Source organism: Cupressus sempervirens, chromosome 9 (assembly GCF_028749045.1).
Source record: "Cupressus sempervirens isolate cs-2001-9-10 chromosome 9, ASM2874904v1, whole genome shotgun sequence".
Taxonomy (NCBI): Eukaryota; Viridiplantae; Streptophyta; class Pinopsida; order Cupressales; family Cupressaceae; genus Cupressus; species Cupressus sempervirens.
In genome coordinates, this window is record NC_143126.1 from 404,776,033 (window position 1) to 404,797,460 (window position 21,428).

At 36.9% G+C, this 21,428-nt stretch overlaps 1 protein-coding gene across 3 annotated transcripts in view; it reads right to left on the reverse strand.

The window, feature by feature from the left end:
* LOC149538972 (uncharacterized) overlaps positions 1 to 21,428 on the reverse strand; it is a 191,816-nt gene that overhangs the window by 81,875 nt on the left and 88,513 nt on the right. For all 3 annotated transcript variants that reach the window (XM_089800361.1, XM_089800360.1, XM_089800362.1), the window contains exon 5: positions 10,331 to 10,442. In XM_089800361.1, coding sequence (XP_089656487.1) covers positions 10,331 to 10,442 — 112 coding nt within the window. The remainder of the gene's footprint in view (positions 1 to 10,330; positions 10,443 to 21,428) is intronic.

The window sequence follows — 21,428 nt, forward strand, 5'->3', positions numbered from 1 at the left end:
CACATCTTCGGTGGGATTCCCTTTAAATCCTTGTAAGTCCATGCAAATACATCCTTGTACTCCAGAAAGATTTTGAATGGCGCAGCCTTCAGTACCAAGTTCCAGTCGTCTCCCACAAGTATGTTCCTCGGATTCTCTGCTTCTCCAAGATTAGTAACCTCTATAGACGGCTCTTCGTATCTTATCTCTTTTCCTTCAAAGCAATGGGCAGGACTCTCATTGTTTACCACGTTTCCTTCTCTGGATTTCATGAAGTGTGGTGGGAATACCTCCCCATCTTCAAGTTCCTCAACACCAAGCATGTACGTATGGAAGAGTTCATAATCTTCCATCTGCCAATGAAAACGTCCATTTAGTGAATTGGTCTCATCTCCTGAACACTCCTCCAATTCTAAAATGCCTTCGTTGTTTGGATCCATTCTTCCTTCAACTCTCCGGTGCTCTCCATCTGACTCGGACTCCGACAATGATGCCATTCTTCACTTACCATTGGAGTTCGGAGATCAATCGCAAACTTCCACCCTCCACTTTCCATTGACAAGATATTCTTCTTCCAGTTGCGATTTACTTTCGCGGCCACCAGCCATCCTCTTCCAAGAATGGCACCATATCCCTTTTTCTTCAAGGGGATTACTACAAAATCCAGCACAAATGGCTACATCCCAACAGTTACTTGTTGAGCCACCAAGGTCCCCAGGGGTTTTATCCCCTACTGGTCGGCGCCGAGTAGGTTGAATGTGGACGGCCACAAGGTAGGCTTTCCCAATTTCCTCCACGTCTCCTCAGGAAGAACATTCACCCCGAACCCACCATCCATGATGGTGTCCGTCAGGATGGTTCTGGGGATTCCCATCTCGACCACCGCCGAGTGACAGTCGTTGCTTAGTGTCAGCAACATGTGATCTGTCGCAGGCCCTTCTAGTATGGTTGGTTGTCCTATCTTTCGTCTCCGACGTGTTTGCATGCCTATTCAGTAATGTCGTCCTTAGTTGCGGTATTGTTTGTAATAGGTCTTGAACTCTAACGAGCACCTCCATTTGCAGGATCTGATTGACCAAGTTGTTCTCTCCCTCTGATCGCCAAGGAATAGCATCTTTCATATCCTTCAAAGCCTTCATTGCTTTTACTACGTCTTCCCGTGCCTTTCGCAGCCTTTGCTTCTCTATGCGGGGGTCAGGATAGGTAGTTTGTTTATCCTAGTTGTGGGTGACAACCAAAACTTTTTCCTCGTCAATGTTAATGCAGTTTACTTGTTTCGGGCATTTAGCATCTTCGTGGTCCCCTGGACCACACCATCAACATAATTTTTGCAAAGTGTTATTCTTCAGACACTCTCTGGCGAAGTGGCCCCATTGGTTACATGCCCAGCATTGGATTATGGGCCTTCCCTTGGAATCATATTGTATCTGATTCCTATTGTCATTCCTGCCCCGTCCTCCTCAACGGTTGTTCTGGTAGCCGCCCGATGTGGCATTATTGTTGCCTTGGGTCTCATTGTTTGTGCCAGAAGTAGATGGTTGTTCTTGTGCGAACAACATCTGTTGGCTTCTAATCTTCATGTCAAACGGACATTCCTTTGTAGAATGACCTAGCACCTGAAAGATATCACACATTGTGTTTTTGGGGCATGCTCCCTTTGAATGACCCTTCTCTTTGCAATCCGTACACCAGATTTCTCCTTCCTTCATGTGGCCACTAGTTCCCATCATGGATTTGAATTCCTTTCACATCTACTCTAAGTCTTTTTGAAGTGCTTGTACTTTCTTGCTAGGCTCCTCCTCGCTATCTGCACTACTTCCCTTGTCAGAGGATTCATCACTCTCGGAGGAGAATGAAGATTTACTTCTCTTCTTCTTCTTCTTTGCTGTTTTGCTTTCACTTTCTAGATTTAGGGCACGATCGTATGCATCTGTGTATGATGTGGGTGGAACTAAATTCATTTTTCTTCTCAATGCTCTGCGAAGACCTTCTACAAACCAGCGTTTCTTTAGTTCATCCGCAGGTTGAGTACCCATCTGGCTAAGAAGATCTTTAAGCCTTTGATTGTAGGCTCGAACAGTGTCCTTCCCTTGTTTACAGTAGTAGATTTCTACTACAACCTCGTTGTCATCCTGGAGCAATCAGAATTCTGCTTGGAATTCTTTCTTCAAATCATCCCACATGGAGATCTTTGCCTTGTCCATGTCGGCAAACCAATCCACCACCACTCCCCGTAGGCTGGCCGAAAACTGCCGCATCCATGACCAAGTTGGCAGTCCATATCGTTTCACACGTACAGCAATGCCACATGGGATCTTCCTTCTCATTGCTTGGGAACTTCAGGAGTTTTTGCTTTTGAGACATTGTGCTTTTTGCCCTTTGATTACCACTAGATCGTGTCATTGAACTATTTGAAGTTAGTCCCAGCGGGTTACTCTGACCACCGTGCAATGCCACTTTGGCACTTCCTTTTGCCCTAATGTCTCCTGTTGGCCTTGCCTCCTCTCCTACTTCTTCACAGGTTCCCTCTCGTAGTGGTGTACGTGATGAGTGTAAAAATTGCTCCTTTGTCTCCTCAAGCACTACTAATCTATGCCAAGTTTCCTCAAGCAACTCCTCGTTGCTCTGTCCCTGTCGTTCCGTCGAACTGTGGCACCGTTCATTGGTTCCTATGAACACCGCTACGACCACCACACTAGGTGATTCCTCTGACAGCCCCTTAGTCCATTCCCCGATGACTTGTCTTATTCTTCGTTGTTGTTCGGCTTTGCCACGCACAATTTGTAATTCGTCGATTTCTTCCCTCAAATTCCTATTCTTATTTAAAAGATTGGGCATTTGACATATACCATTATAAAACAAAACAAAACAGAACACTCTTTTATTTATTCACTATGTAGACATAATATGTCGACTATGCGACAACAATTACAAACTTTTGAGTGCTCTTGATACCACGGCGCAACAACTCATGGTTCAGTTTTCCAACGCCGTGCATCTCTCTCCTCATAGAATTTCTTGAGGATCTCCTGACGACGTTCCTCGCATTCTACTTCCTACATCTCTTCTATGCTACGTAGGCTTGGGCGATCAAACGGGGAAGTTGGTCCAAAAATTTGTTCATGGTTGGGCTTGTGGGCATATCATCCCACACATTGTCTATCATAAGCCCATTCTCCAAGGCTTCTCTCTGTACAAAAGTTTCCAGACCTACGCGATACAAAATGTGAAAATTCTACGCTGCCTTGTGCTTTCCTTCCAAAATTTCTGTTTCGTCATCATCATTCGTCTTTGGTTGTCTTGTACTATTCTTCCCATTTATCTTCGTCCTTCCATACTACTTTTGAATTCGAACTAGCAATGGCGCCAAATGTTTAGCCCGTAGGTAAACAGGAAAGAAACATATAATCAATGCAAAATACTATTCATTATCAAATGCTTTCCATACACAACAATGATATATCCAACCATGATAATGATGCCAAAATACATAAGTGTTCACAAAATTTATAATGTCCGAAACAGTGCCAATGAAACAACACAACCGTGTCTACACCGGTAACTGTCTAACTACCCTTTTTGCCGGACAACACGTGATAATCGTCATTGTAGTTGACTTTGTTGCCCAAATAAGCTAAAGCACTAGTCTTTTATCGTTGAAGTATTGGATTTATATTTGAATTCAGAAAATCTATAACTTTCTTCTTACAAACCTCAAACCCATTGTTAAAAACCTTATACAAAACATTCATTTCAAACTATCACATAACTCCATATTAATCGAGTTCAAAGACCTTGCCAACCGAAGAACTCACAAAGCTTAAATTCATTATAGAAAACCCTTGAACCAAGCGGTCAGCATTTGAGGCAAAGGTCTACCCGCCTAGGTGTAGCGGAGCCTAAAGTGTAGGAGAATCAAGGTGATTCTCGCTCGTTGGCCAGAATTGATTGTGGAATCCTATTGGAGAAGTGGCAAGCTCTTGGATTTCCAATCTACGGTTCTAGGAACAAACAGTACCCTTTGGTGAAAAATTCCTACTGTTATTTCCTATCTCAATACTATATTGCCCTTCACACCTCGCTCATCCATCCCCCAAGTCCCTCTGGTGCACCCTTTTTCCTCACCATTCCCCTCTGCCCCTTGAGTTGGATTATTGTTCGCTTGTCTCCCACACCTCCACCCTCTATGACATTCCCGACCAATCCCCATTTGTATTACCCCTCTCCCCCCTCCATTGTCATCTTTTCATCTGTACTAACATTAGGGAGGTTGTCCATTCCATGTACAGTACTAGAGTGGAAAATGAGGAAGAGTTCCAAGTGGAACTCTTCAAGCATGATATCACTATTTCGGTGCCCTTCCTTGTTGATCTCTTCTATTAGGTGGTTTGCATGGGGTTCCCACCCTCTTGGTCATGACACATTATCCATCCAATTCACAAGGAAAACCCCCTGTTCAATCCCAATAACTACAAGACCATCATAGTCGACCACACATTCTCCAAATTATATGCCACAATTTTATGCACTCTTCTTTCTTGGGATCTGGATCAACAACACACTCAAGCTAGGAGACAGGCAGTTTTTAGACTAGATTACAAGACCATGCACCATATTTTGGCTCTTGAGCCATTATTGAGGAAGCTCGCCATCGCTCCTTGAAGGTTTACTATTGCTTTATAGATCTACAAATCTTTAGAGTCAGTACCCGAGACAGCTCTTTTCCAAAGACTACATGACATTGGTATTTCGAAGTCTCTTCTGACAGCCACTATGAGACTCTATGAGAAGGTTGTGGGTCCCATTAGGACCCTTAGTGAGGTCTCAAACTTCATAAGGAGTACCATCAAGGCAAATTAAGGCTTCCCTTTATCCCTACCTTATTCAAGATTTATATTGATGAGCTTAAGCATTTTATCCGCGCACATTCCCTCCAAGGGGATGATTGTGCCCTTCACCAAGTTCTGATCTATATCTTGCTCTTTGCAAGCAATGTGGCCCTCCTTACTTCCTCTCTGGAAGAATTGCAGAGACTTCTTGATGGCCTTGCTTCTTTCTGCAAGTGGTTTACAATTAACCTGGGGAAGACCAAACTTATGGTCTTCATGCAATGTCCCCATTTCTGAGATAGATTTCAATAATAATAGAGTTTAAATATAAGACTAAACAAATTAATAAATAATAAAATAATAAAACTTTATTGTTCACATGATAATACAAAAATAGAGAGAAATAAACAATACAATATAATTAAGAATGTTAATTAATGATATATTATTAACAAGTTATATATTATCAACAAAATCAAGAAGCAAATACATGAATAATGAGATAATATAATTTAATGGCAATGATAGATGATAGATGATAGATGATACAATGAATAATTAAAATTAAATTACACTATAAATATAAACAAATAAAAAATGAAGGGTTACAAACCATAGCAAAAGGTGTATATGAAATATATAGTATGATATGAATTCTTTCCGAAGGGATACACAGGTTATTAAAAATCAGTAGCTCATCTTTTTTCCATCTTCTCATGTTACAGAACTTATTCAATTCTTATTATTGTTTGCAAAGAGACACATTTGAACCCATCTCCTCTTTCCATATCTGGATCTGCAACTCGAACACTCAGAGTAAATAAAAAACATCCAAGTCTGATAATTAAACAATTACTTGCAAGGAAGACGACGATACGGGAGGAATTGACACAGAAAACAAAGGGATAAGAGGAAACACGAAGCTTTCACAGATAGAGAAGCGAATTCAGGTTAAAGAGGACATCAAGGATTAAAAATGGACATGATATGCAGGGAGCAGCGAATAGGAATTAAGATATATAAGAATCATCGAATTAAGACAGAGGGAATCAACATATATTCACATCAAAACTCAAATAACCAACGTCACTAAGGAAGACATCGAATATAGAGGAATATGAAAGGAATTATCATCAAGGAGGATGGCTTATGGAAGTGGAAGAATAACAAAGAGATCGCCTGAGGAATTTAGTCAAATAGACAAAGCGAGATCATGGTCTTGAAAGACACGTCTTTAAATAAGATAAGGTTTCTATCAAGTGATACTTCACAATTACTAATTCATTCAGAACTCATTCAGATAAACATAATAGCCAACATATAGAGAATCAAAACATGTGTCTACCAAAATATAAATACATTTATGGCTTAGACAAAGATCATATAGGCAGAGATGGCAATAAGAAATGGACGTTTCCAATCAACAATCAAGGATTGTCATTATTGAATGCCAAGTATATACATCATTATTAATGGATAGATTTTTGAACAAACAAGAAGGATGATGTCTAAACTCTATTGCCATCAAGTTTGGCTAATGTATAACTAAATCAAAATGATAAATCTGCTTGGTATAGATATATGGATTAACTGCAGATCATATAGGGAAATTGTTAGAACTTTCATAGAGAATTTAAGAATAGGGGTATATCTACCAACTTGAGAATTATATCAGATTTATTTGGATGATAGAACTTCTATACAGAATTAGGATCAGAGGCAGTTGTATTGATCCATCTTCTCTGGTCTGATTCATTAAGTATAATGATGATATCATCAATTTGCAAGTTAAATCCTGTATATTTATTGTGATGAATGAAAGAGTTGAGCAGGAATGATAGTTAGAAAAAAGTCTTTCGCAGTGGGAACTCTAATGAATTAGTACAAAAATCATAATGTCTAACAAGGGGACGTTACACTTCAGTAGTCTTAAGAATTCCCACCTGCACTTTTTGTCTAGGCCATTGAGGTACAGATCACCTCTTCAGTCAAGTCCTTTGGGCCTTGCTTCAGCATGAGACCAACCCTGCAGCCACGCATCAACAAAGGGTACAATTCTTTGGCCCTTCTCGAGAGATAGTTTTCCAAAACCACTTCCAAGACACCATGTCCAAGATGGCTCTTGTGGATACCATGATTAAATTGACGATTATTTATGGCTCTGTTATTTAGGAACCCTCTTTATTGGTCAGATTGGGCCTTGTTGGAGCCGGATCAGATTCTACTTCTTTGTCACATCATCAGATGTAGACAAGCCATTCCTCATAGTATTGTTCTGGTTGAATTTGGCGCTTGCCCCTTCAAGCTCGATACCATCTTTGACCTTGTTTAATGCAATGAGGATTATATATGTGTTGTTTCTAAAACTGTAGTTCTATTCATGCTTATTTTGTTTTTGTTATTTCTTGTTTTCTATTTTCTCTTTTCATTTAATTTTTATTGTAACTCTTCCCCATAGTGTGTTAAATAATATTTAGGAGGATAGGATCAAACACATTCCACCATATCGTTTCAGCTCTAATGGCTTAGATGAGGACGTCGCTTAATAAATATCATTTTTGTTTATAGTATTAATTAATATTAGTTTTATTTTTTAATTGTATTATTGTTAAGACATGTTTATTATTAATACACATATTTTAAATCAATGCCTATTGATAATTTGTTTTGATTTGATATATATTAATATAGTTTGATACAATTTTATAATTTATTGATATTAATTGATATAATATTGATTAATTAACTTAATAATTAATAATATATATCGATTGATCAAAGATGTATATGTATTTAGATTGAATACATTTTGACATCATCAATGGAGTTCCATCAAATTTTATCCTACCAAAAATTCAAAGCCAAAAATACATTTGAGCGCAGCAATTTTAAGGTAGTTCCATCTTGCCTTGGACCTATACTTCTTTCTACACCTTCCATACCATCTATTTATGCTTCAATTCACTACCTATATCCAACAAACATCCTACATGTCGAATTTCCCAACCTAGCTTGCTTCCTTACAATATTCCTCCTAAAGAAGGGTTGATTAATCCCAAATCAAGTCAAATTTCAAACAAAACCAAACATAACAAATTGCTCATGATTGTCGCCGTAATATTGTGCCAAGGTTCATTTACAAAGAAAGGACTTCTAGTCCTCCTCCCATCTATTGTCGTCCCTTTCTCTACTTTCTTGTTCACTCTTTTTTGGACATCATTTGGTGCTCCTACTAGATTATTTTTCTTTCCTATTGTAATCCTCCAGTCCCTTGGACCCTTTTGTTGGTCTCTTGTTGAACATTAATATTATTATCTTATCTTCTCTATATGTCCTATACGTTTTATGTTGTACATTTGTTATTGTTCATAAATGTGTTTTTTTATTGTCTGATTAGGGATGATGCAAAGCAATAGTTACCATTCTTTTTGGTCTCTACAATGTCAACCCAAAAAGACTCTTCTTTGCATCTCTTACGTGATCTTATTACACTCTGCTTGTAGTTGTGGTATTTTGGGAGATGATGTCAATTTTTTAATATATACATAAGTTATTATATGATCATACTGACTACATACTTAGTAGATGCCTTTTGTGGTCTCTTTGTCATGTCTTTTCTTTCCCTTGCTTTGTCCTTTCTTTAAGGCATCTCATAGTGGAAATGTCTCTTAAGGGTGCATGTAGCTCGTTTAAAGTCATTACTCCCATTAAGGCATTTGCAATAGCTTTAACATGGGGGCATACACTCCACTCCTTGTTGCACATTTCACACAAGAAAACAATGATTCAATGCAATATCTTGTATAAATAGCTAAGGAGAAATGCTTTCCCTTGATTTATCGTTACTTACATTATCATGCATTGTGCATTATCTAGTAGGCTGTTAAACTGGTCCTCCTTTCAAGATCCCTATGGAGACCATGCCTTCCTTAGGACTGATCTCCTTTCTGGATCCATTAATGGAGACAAAGGAGATTGATCCTCTTTCGGCAAATTTGTGGACTATATTTCACTTGGTTTTTTTTTCTATGGGTTGATTAGCATCTCATAGCTTGCTAGACCTTGATTCAATGCAATATCTTATACAGATAGCTAAGGAGACATATAGAGAAGATAAGATAATAATATTAATTTCCAACGGAAGGGTCCAAGGGACTGGAGGATTACAACACGAAAGAAAAATAATCCAGCAGGAGCACCAAACAATGTCCAAAAAAGAGTGAACAAGAAAGCAGAGAAAGGAAACAACAGCAGACGGGAGAAGGACTAGAAAATCTCTCTGTAATAGAACCTGTGGCAATATTCCTCAAATAAATACTATTAGGAGGATTTCTCGCGTCTAGAAAGTGAAAGACAAAGAAGGGTAACAACTTTGTAGAACAATTGCTCTCTTTTCTCTTTTTCTGATGTTGTGGGGTAACAGAGATTTTGTATGGTCCCTAATTCCTAGGTTTGAATGGACTTTGTCTTTCTAAACGGCCTCCTTGTTTCAACCATTCGAAATGACTTCAAATTCCCTACTTGGGATCGCCCACTAGGGCTACGTCTTGAATATTGGAATCAGAAGTGTCTCATTTCCATTGCAAACTCTTTTTGGGTTTCTCTAGCTATTGACATTTTTGCCAAATTCATGAAATGTTTACTTTATGGGAGATTTTGTGTACTTGCGGAGAAAAACAGTGCTTTCATTCAAATTATGTCTAAGTTTAATAAAAAGGTACAGAAAACTGATTTGGAAAGTTCTTCAATCATTTGTAATTCTTGCAGCAAAGTGAGTCATGCTTCTATTATTTGCAAGACTATCAAAGATACTGAGCTGGTCTGTAGGAAAAAGAAGCAAATGCATTCTAGTAATGATCTGTCATCTTCTCATAGGGAGAAACAAACACAACTGCCCCCAGCTAATATTGCGAGGGAACACTCTATTGAAGGTTTGAAGGGAAAGTAAAGGTGTTTGGAGGAGAAGGATCATCCTTTTCCTACTGGCATGAAAGAAAAAAATGAACATAAAGAAGAAAATAGGGATCACTCTCATATGCTAATCTTACAATTTCTAATAGTGTTCCTTGGGATTCACCTTGTTTGAAAAAGGACTTTAGGGGAGGACCAGAGTTACAGGATTAACCAAAAACCTTTAGATCATTTTTTAAACCCCCATGAAATGGGTGGATTACTGTTTTCTTTTCTGACCAGCTATACTTGGTCCTTATTTGATGTCTTGTGTTGTTTTCTTTGGTTCTATTAGTCTGTGATTGTTCCATTGTTGTTCCTTGGATATTCCTTGGATGTTCCTTGCTATCATTTTGTGCCTAATGCATCATCCTTCTTAATGTAAAAGGTGCTAGGACCCTTAAAACCCCTACTTACATCAACCAGAAACATTCACTTTTCAGACCTTAGGTCTTGCGATACTTGATACTTCACTTATAGTGACCTTCTTAAATCATTAAATATAAGTTGTCTTTTTATACAACATTATATTTATCTTTTATTGTAAGCATGCATGAGTATTTAAAGCATACTTGAATTTTTCTTCAGAGTACTCTCCTTGATTGATAGTAACATCATCTGTTCTGATTATTGCTACCTTAGAACACCGAATAGGCTGTGAGGGTTGAGACATGCGAGCAAAAACTGCAACAACCAAACCAGAAGCACTAATATGATTAAATGTGCCCTATAATCAATTGAGCATGATAACATAATTTCAATGAAAGAAAATGGTAACTAAAGATGATAAAGAAAGATGTACAAGATTACATGTCACAATAAAAAAAAATCGAAACACATAGAGTTTCTCCCCAGATTGCTTCTGGTTATGCAAGTCTTCTCTTAAAATGTTATTTTTCACTCTCCGGAGAAAAATATTAGTTAAAAAGCCAAAGAAACTAATATATAGTAGCAGTCCTGTAGTAAACTAAAACTAAAAACAAATTAATAAAAAAGCAATCCCTGGATGGAATGACATTAATTATAAACAAGGTTTCCATCCTCAAATCCCACAATAAAAATCAAAAGAGATCCTACACCAAGTTTTCTATCTTTGATTGCTCAATCTCGGAAAACAAAGTGAAAAAAAATTCTAAAATAAAATATTACATAAGACATTATGATGTCTCATTTACATGGCCTATGATTAATAGTATTATTTGACTTCTCCTTAAAAAAAAGTGGCTAGACCCACTTAAATTGGTTCCTTAGTTAAATTATTTAAAAAGGAAACATGGCAGTTTCCCTCACACAGGCAACTTATCTTTGGCCATGTGTCTGTCTCCCAACAGGAGGTGATGCCAGCAAGGATAGCAACTGTCTTATGCATTGCGAGTAAGTTATTTGATGATTTTAAGGCCATGACTACTGGGTTAATCCTCTCGGTGACAATTTCCATAAATTGACCATGATAGCAGGGTCATTATCATATGATAGATGGTTGCTTTGTTTACCCACACACATTGAGTGAGTGTTCACTGTTGAAGGGAAGATTGTGAATAGTTAAATGTCCATATTCCTAAGATAAGGCAATTGGAAGAGGCAACTATTGCAATTTCCAAGATAACTTTCAAGCTTCCTTGGTAACCAAAATAGGGGTATGAATGATGACAGATTTAAATTTTAGTAAATAAAAAAAAAGTAGCTTTCAGATTATTGGAATAAAGAAAAAGAATGAACTGGCTTTCCTACGAATTGCCTACATAGGGTTGGAGAACAAAGTTGGCAATAGGGACAAATTATGGCCTCAGTAAGAACATTAAATTGGGAATGTCCATGTATTGATTCTAACATAGTCAATGGGATGCTAATGTGCATAACCTTCCTAGAGTTTTCACCCGTTGGCTTTTCCCCAAATAAAATCTGTGTCATGTAATTTTTTTCATCATGTGCCTTGCTGTTTAAATGCAGTAGAACAGGTTACTAAAACTAGCGTCAAAAAGGCCAATTTAAGAGAATCCATCATTGATGCAATTCTAGGGTTCTTAAATTGAACATTCAAGGTTTACAGATCAGTTTGGGAGAGTATAATTGTGTCATGTGTTAAGAATATAAAGTAGGTAGATTTAAAAGTTTGCAACTATTGATTTTTGATAATTGAAAAGCACGGGTGTAATATCCCCCAAATAATGGAACCTAATAATAAAATTATGACTGACATTCATATTTATAATTGATTAAAAAGTTGTGTATATAATAACTGACATACACATCGAATATTGATAGTTGTCAATATATGATATAAAATGAATTACACTACCCAATCAATAGTCAACGTAAATTAGACAACAATTAAATGATCAATATTAAATAGTTACTCACATATAAATTATTTATAACTAGTCTCTAAAATTAATAATCAAATATTATCTTATACATTCTCTAATTACTAAAATCAACTAATGATAATAATGATGATGAGTTGTAATTAAATTATATTGGACTTCCCAACTAAGCAACAGTATCAAAAAGGTGGTACGTCGCAACTCACTAAAATGGTCCACCAAAAATTATCCATGACAAATCAATATTTAAAGGGCGAAGCAAGCAGGTAATTCAACCCCATCATTTGATCTCACCCATTTGTATATGGAGAGAGCACAAGTTTAAAAGTACGATTCCATTTGTTTGACCTGACATTTCAGTCACTACGTGGCATTAGCCATCGAGTAGTCCAACGCCAAAATATATAATAGAAGGGAATATAAACCAACAACCAAATAGAAAGAGTAGTTAGGTGACGTGGAGCAAGGCCAAGGCATTGACCATGCATGCATTATAAGAAATGGAGAAAGTCAAATCTGCATGAATTAACAAGGATTGAATGGTATTATGTAATGTCCCCTTTTTCTGGGACATTATAATTCTGTGTGTTGGCTCACTTTGCCTAGGTTTTAGGGGCGAAAAGATTCTTTCTAGGGTTCAATTCGAGGTTTGGCCTAGGCATTTCCAGTTTCAGACCCATCGGAGCAGTTTTGGCAGGTTGTCTAGATACTTACTATTTTTGGTAAGTAAACAAAGCACAGTGTTTTCAGTACCTCAGTGTTGGTTTGAAAGCGTCTCGCCGAGAGCTTTCCAACGAGCTATTGCATCTGATTATTTGAGTTCATTTGGTCAACTACTTTAATGCCTGATGATTATATGGTTTCCTGACTAAGTGACTATTAAAGTCATTTAACTTGTCACTTTATTTTAAAAAGTTACTATGTTCACTTAAGTGACTAAAGGACAAAAAAGGTGCTTTATCCCACATTGGTTAAAAGAGCGTGCATCACATTGGGAAAAGTAATAAAGGTACAACAGACTCCACATGGGAGGGATATGAAGAATATAATATTCAAAGGAAATATTAATCTGAGAGCTGTAAACAGTTGTTGGTTATTTCTTCTAGGACGCAAACCTAGCCTTCTTACAGGTTCCATTTACATTGCCAATCTGACTGTCATTTCTATTTATAAGATTGGATAACTTGAATTGTTGCACGTTATTGTATTGCTGTTGTATAATACAGTAACGCATTCTAGTTATTTCTGTTAATTCCTGGTTTATATATGTACTTTCTGAATATTGGTAAAATAAACAAAGTTTTTTGAGTTTCCTTGTATGCAAATCTGGGGGTTACAAGTTGGATTAAGTTCTAGAATTTATATTGAATACTGGTTTTCTGTTCGGGTTTAAACCTGCGCTTTAATATCACGGGTTTTTGCGAAAAATATCTGGAAGGGGATATTTCAATGGTATCAGAGCCAAGAATCCTGCCATCTTGTGGAAACACACACACTAGAATTTATGAACTAAAATCCTCTTAGTTTGGTTGCTTTAATGTGACTAGTGTGAGACGTTGAGGACGAAATCCCTCAACTCTGGAATGTTGGAATTATAGATGCAGTAACTGAGAGGGGAGTGAATCAGTTACCACAAAAACAAATCTACAGATCCCTTAAATATCTTAAATAACTGGTTACTGCTATTACTTGGTAGCCACACAAAAAAATGTTGTAACTCGGTAGATTAATTTGTTATTGTTCTTTAAGCATTCACAATTATTAACATGCATGCAATAGAAAATAACATGAATACAAGAGACACCAAATTTTAACATGGAAACCCAATATGAGAAAAACCAACAAGTAACTAGCAACCAATTTTCACTCTTTTGAAGTGAGCCCTATTAGGAGCCTGTAATGACCCTTACTATAAAGGTCACTAAAAAACCAATGCTGAACTTGTTAAATGGTAAGGATGTAATGTTTTAAGCAGATTTACCAAATAAGATGGAAGTAATAATTCCAATGAATAATTGTAGCTCCAACAATATTCAGTAAATCTTATTGTAATTTGTATTCAAAGACAGTTCTGTTATAATTTCTAGTGATAATAGCATATCTTTTAATAGTAATCCAATTAAGAATAACAGCGTCAGGACTGTAAGAGTCAAACATATACAATTAAAGCAATATCAAAACCTGGAATAGTCGTTCCCCATGGGTTGTCATGTTCATGCACACCAAGACCGCACCTTTTCTGAGCCTGACTGCAGTTCTTGCCGGTTGTGATTGATGAAGATCAAATGAGGATTCAAGACAAGGCGGTTTATAGCCTGCCTTCCACAAAGCCTCTCAAGCATCACAAGTAGTAGATCTTCCCCGTAGGCTAGTGCAGCCTGATAATCTGAAATTATGAGACGCCAATAATGGATCTCAGACCCGTATCAACCAATAAGGTGCCAGAGGTAATGCGTAGCTTACAGTGGAGAGAAAACCACACCCGCAAAGATGCCCTATTAATCAATATTATTCAGTAATTGCTCACGCATTAATCAAAATGGAGATCGCAGGTATATGGTGCTAGAAGTCTAGCCAAATTTGCACACAAAACTCCACCAGGTATCTAGCACTCTTTCCTTTGTTTGGTGATGCCGTCCTTTAGGGATCCAGTACACCATCATTACGTGAGTGCATTCTACATGATGATACACCACTAATAGATGCGGCCCTGCGATTTGGAGATTCTTAATTCCGCCTACTGGAATTGACGCCGCTTGTGCTGACTATAGTTTCCAGCTTAGTCTTCGCAATCCGTCGAGTCTGCTATATGAATATTCAGAGCCGATGGGTCCCAGTTATATCTGCCCTCATTAAGTTTTATCACTGCCACTGGATATTATGTGCAAGTTAATATGATCCGCAACTTGTGATTGGAGCCCGACAGTTAAGATTTGATCCGCCTGTTAGTAGAACCTGTGCCCTGAGTCGTGTGTAAATATGGCACGTGATTGAAATATGCTTCCCGTCAGCTTCGGAAGTTCACGAGTTGTCCCACAAAATTCGGCAAACTTGGCTACTTCTTCAATCTTGATGGTCACCTAGTTAAGCGATATCAAAAACCCTTCTTTAATCAGCAATCGAACCACTTCAGAGGCCCAATGAAACTGAAACTCGCCTCCAATAAAAAACGCTACAAATCCTCAATTCTGCCCCTGAATCTACAATTCTGCCCTTGGCCAGATGATCTGAATCGAATTCCTTCAAAGAATAGTGATGCAAGAACCACAAAATTGGCCTTAAGCCACAGATAATCGCACTGATGAAATGACTGAAAGTCACCTCCAATCTGCAATAATTCAGATGATATTTCACACCCTCAAAATTGTGTACCAATTGAGAGTTATCATTCTTAATGGCCAGTTGTGACAATTGCAGAAACCCTAGGTTCCACAATGCACCTGTGATTGAATCACAATCTGAAATCAAAAGAGAGATAAACAACTGCCTGATTCGAATGGAGCCCCGGGGTGCCTATTTATTCTTTTCTCTCCATCTTCTCCGGAAACTTCTAGAACATTTTTGATTTTATCTCTTAAGTGACTTTATAAAATATTTAATAATTCAAGTCACTTTATTAAATTAATTAAATATAAAGTTACCTTTTAATTTTTTTATTTATTTGATAACTTTATAAATAATTAACTTAATATTACTTATTTATTTAATTAAAATAATTAATTAGTCGTCCTCATAAAATATTCATTATTTTGGACAAACAAATTAATTTAATTAATTAAATCGAACTACCACCAAAAATGGGGACATGACAGAGCCAACTCTGTTAAAGGTTACAAAACACACTATTAGGTGTGACCTTGTTAGAGGATTTAATCACCCTGCTAGGAGTGGCCTTGTAAGAGGACTTTAGAACAATTCAAGAGAACTGTCCACCTTGTTATAAGATTTACAAAATGGTTGTTAGACCAACTCTGTTAAGAGATTTAGGAATTATTGCTACAATGGTGAGAAAGTAACAATAAGTGACATGAATGAGATGCAACTGAACTTTGCTGATACAAATCTCTGCTTTGTTTCACAGATCCTCTTTGATCGAATACAACTTTGCTACTCCTCAAGGATATCTGATCCTTCTTCAAAATTCGCTCACACCTTCCTCTTCACACAATTGACTCACTTGCATACTCGCTCATTCATTCATCCATACATTTGAAATCACAACTTGACCTTTCATTTATACATTACAAATTGTCAAGTCAGCTCATTTACAAGTTACATTTACCAATAAATCATACATCAGTCGGCTACAAACATTACATGAAACAATTAAACTTTATTTCCCAAAACAATGAAATCCTTCATTCGTCAACCCAGCTCAGTAAACACTGCTCCAAAAATGATTTCCAATGTTAACCAAGTGAAGCTCGGTAAACACTGCAAACTCTGCAAAATCCTTTAGAGACCGAGTGAACTCAGTAAGAACTAATTTTCCTTCACTGACCTTGTGAGCTCGGTAGAAACTGATTTCTGCCACAGAAGCCTTCAACACTCGAGTGAGCTCAATAGAAACTGATTTCACAGTGTAACCTCCAAAAATGCTCAGTAGACTCTGTAATTCACTTTGCTGACCATCTGAGCTCGGTAGACTTTGTTTGATAACTGATATGACATTTGTGTAACATCAAAAACAACATACAATTGAACAATTGTATCCAACAATCTCCCTCTTTGGCATTGATGGCAACACAACATGTCATAACAGAATGAAATTTGAAAACAAGTCTTTTTCTGACAGAATGTTTCTCCCTCTTTCATTTCATTCCACAAACTCCTCAAATACAGTAATCTCCCTTTGTGAAGGAATTACATAGCTTCTTTACAAACATCAAACTCTTCACAAACAAATTCAAATTTCAAAAAGATATGACAATATGCTCTATCTCTTTGACAACACATGCCAAAGACAACACAAACCAAATGAATAGCAATGTACCTTATCTACTGATTCATATGCAATATTTTCATAACCATTCTACATCAACTGAGAGATCTTCAACTTGATACCTGTTGATGCATCACTAAAACTTCATTTTAGTGAGCTCCAGATACGGGAATGACCCCTAACTTACCTCTTAGATACAAAAATGCATCTTTAGGTAAAGGCTTGGTGAATATGTCAGCAATTTGTTCTTTTGTATGGACATATTCCAATCTGATCTCCTTGTCCTGCACCAATTCTCCGACGAAGTGATACTTTATTGCAATGTGTTTGGTTTTTGAATGCATCACTAGATTTTTGGATATGTTAATTGCACTTATATTATCACAAAACATAACAATAGGTTCTTTGATTCCCTCCTCCATGCCTTCCAATAATTGTTTGAACCAAACAATATTAGAACATTTTACTGCTGCTGCAACATACTCTACTTCTGTTGTAGATTGAGATGTACAATTTTACTTTTTACTTGTCCAAGAAACCACCTTCTTTCTAAGAAAGAAATCTCCTCCACTTGTACTCTTTCTGTCATCAACGTTTCCTGCCCAATCTACATCAGTAAACACTTTTAAATCCAAATTACCTCCAAATTTGTACCATAATCCATAATCTTCAATGCCTTTCAAGTATCTCATGATCCTTTTGATTGCCATCATGTGATTTTTTCTTGATTTTGCTGGAAATCTTGCTACAATACCAACTGCAAGGGCAATATCTGGCCTTGTATGCACTACATACTGCAACTTTCCAATCATAGATCTATACAATGTCTGATCTACCTCCTTTGATTCATCATCCTTGGTAAGTTTCAATCTAGTACACATAGGAGTCCCAACTAATTTGCAATCTTACATACCAAACTTTTTCAGTATCTCCTTGATGTATTTAGATTGAGTGATGTAGATGCCATTCTTACTTTGCTGAATTTGAAGACCAACAAAGAATTTGATCTCTCCAAACATTGACATCTCAAATTCCTTGTTCATTTGCTCTGAATTTTTTTTGCAAAGATCATCATTTCATGTGAACAAACTATTATCCACAAATATTTCTGTCAAAACAATCTTATTATCTGGTCCTTCCTTGATATACAAGCTATTGTTATCATTAGTTCTTTGAAAACCAATCTGAATAAGATAGTTATGCAATCTTTCATACCATGCTTTAGGGGCTTGTTTCCGACCATACAATGTTTTGTGTAATTTGCAAACCATGTCTTTCTTGTCTGAATCAACAAAACCTTTAGGCTGCTCAATGTAAACTTCTTCATCCAGTATACCATTGAGAAATGCTAACTTGACATCCCTCTGATAAACCTTAAATCCTTTGTCTACAGCATATGCAAGTAGAGTCCTGACACCTTCCAATCTTGCAATAGGAGCAAATGTCTCTCCATAATCTATTCCTTCTTCTTGAGAGTATCCTTTACATACCAGTCTAGCTTTGTTCCTTGACACCTTGCGATCTTCATTCAACTTATTTCTGAAAACCCACTTAGTTCCAATCATATTTTTGTCTTTAGGCCTAGGTACAAGAGTCCATGTTTTGTTTTTCTCTATCTGCTCTATTTCTTCATTCATAGCCTTAATTCAACTTTCATTTTCTAATACATCTTTGACACTTCTAGGTTCAAAATCAGCAAGTAAACAAGGACCTTTCAATTTACTTCTTGTCATAGTACCTTCAGATTTGTCTCCAATCATCTGATTTGGTGCATGATGTCTCTTGACATACTTAGCTAATACAGGTTTCTTGCCTTTTGAATAAATTGTATTCTCACCCTCTTGCACTTCAACTTCAGGTTCTGGCTGTTTTGTCTGCTGCTCGGGTCCTTCAGACTCGGTAGGCATTGGCTCGGTAGCATCAGAATGTGACTCGGGTTCCTATAGCTCGGTTTGAACTTCCTACAAGTCAATTACTAAAGACTCAGGAGTAGAAGATTCCTGATTGACAGGTGTATCTGGCACTGTATCAGGTTCAATGAAAACAAATCTCTTGTAGTCTTCTAGTTCCCTTTTGCTTTCTTCTTCAGTTCTTTCTGCAAACTCATCAACTTTCACATGTTCACTTTCTATGACTTTGTGAGTAGACAAATTCAAACATCTATTTGCTTTACTTTTGCAAGAATATCCCAAAAATATTCCTTCATCACCCTTCACATCAAATTTACCTTTTCTAGATTCTTTCAAAATGTAACATTTGCTTCCAAATACTTTTAGGTAACTTACATTGGGTTTATAGCCATACCATAACTCATAAGGGGTTTTAAATCAATCCTTCTTCAGTCGTACTCAATTCAAGGTATGAACTGCAGTGCTGATAGCTTCCTTCCAATATTTGATAGCAATGCTCTTTTCAATCATTAAGGTTCTTGCACAGTCCATGATAGATTTGTTCCTCCTTTCAGCTATTCCATTTTGCTTCAGTATTCCAGGGGCTGATACCTGTCTTTTGATCCCTCTTTCAATGCAAAAGTTATTGAACTCATGAAAGATGAATTCACCACCTCTATCTGACTTCAAACATTTCAGTCTTTTGCCTATTTCCTTTTCTACTTTGGCCAAATACCATTTAAACTTCTTAAAAGCTTCTGATTTCTCTCTCAAATACATGACACTCATCATTCTTGAGTAATCATCAACAAAAAGAATGAAGAACTTTTCTCCAATATAGCTTTCAATTCCAATAGGTCCACACAAATCAGTATGCACAATTTCTAAAACTTCTTCAGACTAATAGTTTTTACTTTTAAAATTACTCTTTCCCATCTTACCAATCTGACAATTCTTGCATAAACCAACTTCAAGTTTTTTTTTACTAGGAATGCCTCTTACTTTCCTGAATTTACTTATTTTCACAAAATTATCAAAGTTCATATGACACAACCTCCTATGCCATAACCAACTTTCTTCAACTTGAGCAATAAAACATGAACAATCACCAAGTTCAAGATAGAACAAGTTATCTTTTGTCAATGTGCCTGATCCAATCAGCTTTCCTTTGTCATTCAGCAGTCTTTTTTTTCATGTATGAATTCCACTTTGAATCCATTATTGAGTAGTTGTGCCACACTCAACAGATTGTGTTTTAGTTCTTCTACCCAATATGCATTATCACATACAAGCTCTTTGGTTAGTGAGATTCTTCCTCTTCCTTTTATGCAACAAGGTTCATTATTACCAAACCTCACACTACCACCATCATAGTCTTCAAAATGTTCAAACTTAGTTTGATCACCAGTCATATGATGAGAGCAACCACTATCTATGATCCATGTATCATTTTTGCTCACATGAGAAATTAGTGTCATTTCCTCATCATTGTCAGATTCATCTTTCACAGCAATGTAAACAATTTTATCTTCTTCATCATCAGAATCATTAGAATCCTTAGCCATGAAACATGTTTTCTTACCTTGTCCTTGAATGATTTGAAGTCTTTCTTGCCATTACACTTGTGACCTTTCTTCTCATCCTTGTTCTACTTATTTGGGCACCTAGCAGCAATATGTCCAATTTCCTCACAAGAAAAAAAGATTAGAGAAACCTTACCTTTGTATTTTCTTCTGCCTCTAGAATATCTCTTGGCTAATAGAACTTCAACCACCTCGAGATCACTATCAGAACTCTGTTCTGATTCTTCTTCACTTTTTGACTAAGAATCCTTTACCTTCTTGCCTTTCTCCTTGAGTGAAAGCTTGGCTTCAAATGTTGATTCAATGTTCTTAGTAGCTGGAACATAATTATCATAGTTATCTAGCTCAAATGCAGTCAATCTTCCAACTATGGCCTCTAAATTTTCTTATGATTTGCTTCACATCTTCTTTCTTGAATTGCAGAAACTCTAATTGCATAAATAAGGAGTAATGTTCTAAGAACTTTACTTATAACTGTTTCCTCCTTGATATCTCCTCCAGAAGCTTTGATTGCACTAACACTTGCTTTGACTCTTTCAACATATTTTGCAATATTTTCATCTTCTCTCATCCTCATCTGATCAAATTGTCCTCTTAAACTTTCTACTTTGGCTCTTCTCACATTATCATCTCCTCCACAGATATCTTTCAGTTTTTTCCACATTTCAAAAGCAGTTTTGTAGTCCTTGACATCATCAAATTCTTCATAGCTTAGGGCAGATGCAATGTCTATCATCATGGTGTTATGAGTCTTCTTCTTAGCAATGTCATTTGCAAATAATGTGCCAGAAGGAGTTACATATGCTTCATCCAAATATTTCAGTCTTGTGTCTCCAATAGAAGCCAGATGGAGTCTCATGAGACCTTGCCATGCTTAAAAGTTATCCCTGTTAAGCCTTGGAATTTCCCTCTTATAAGACATCCTAATCTTT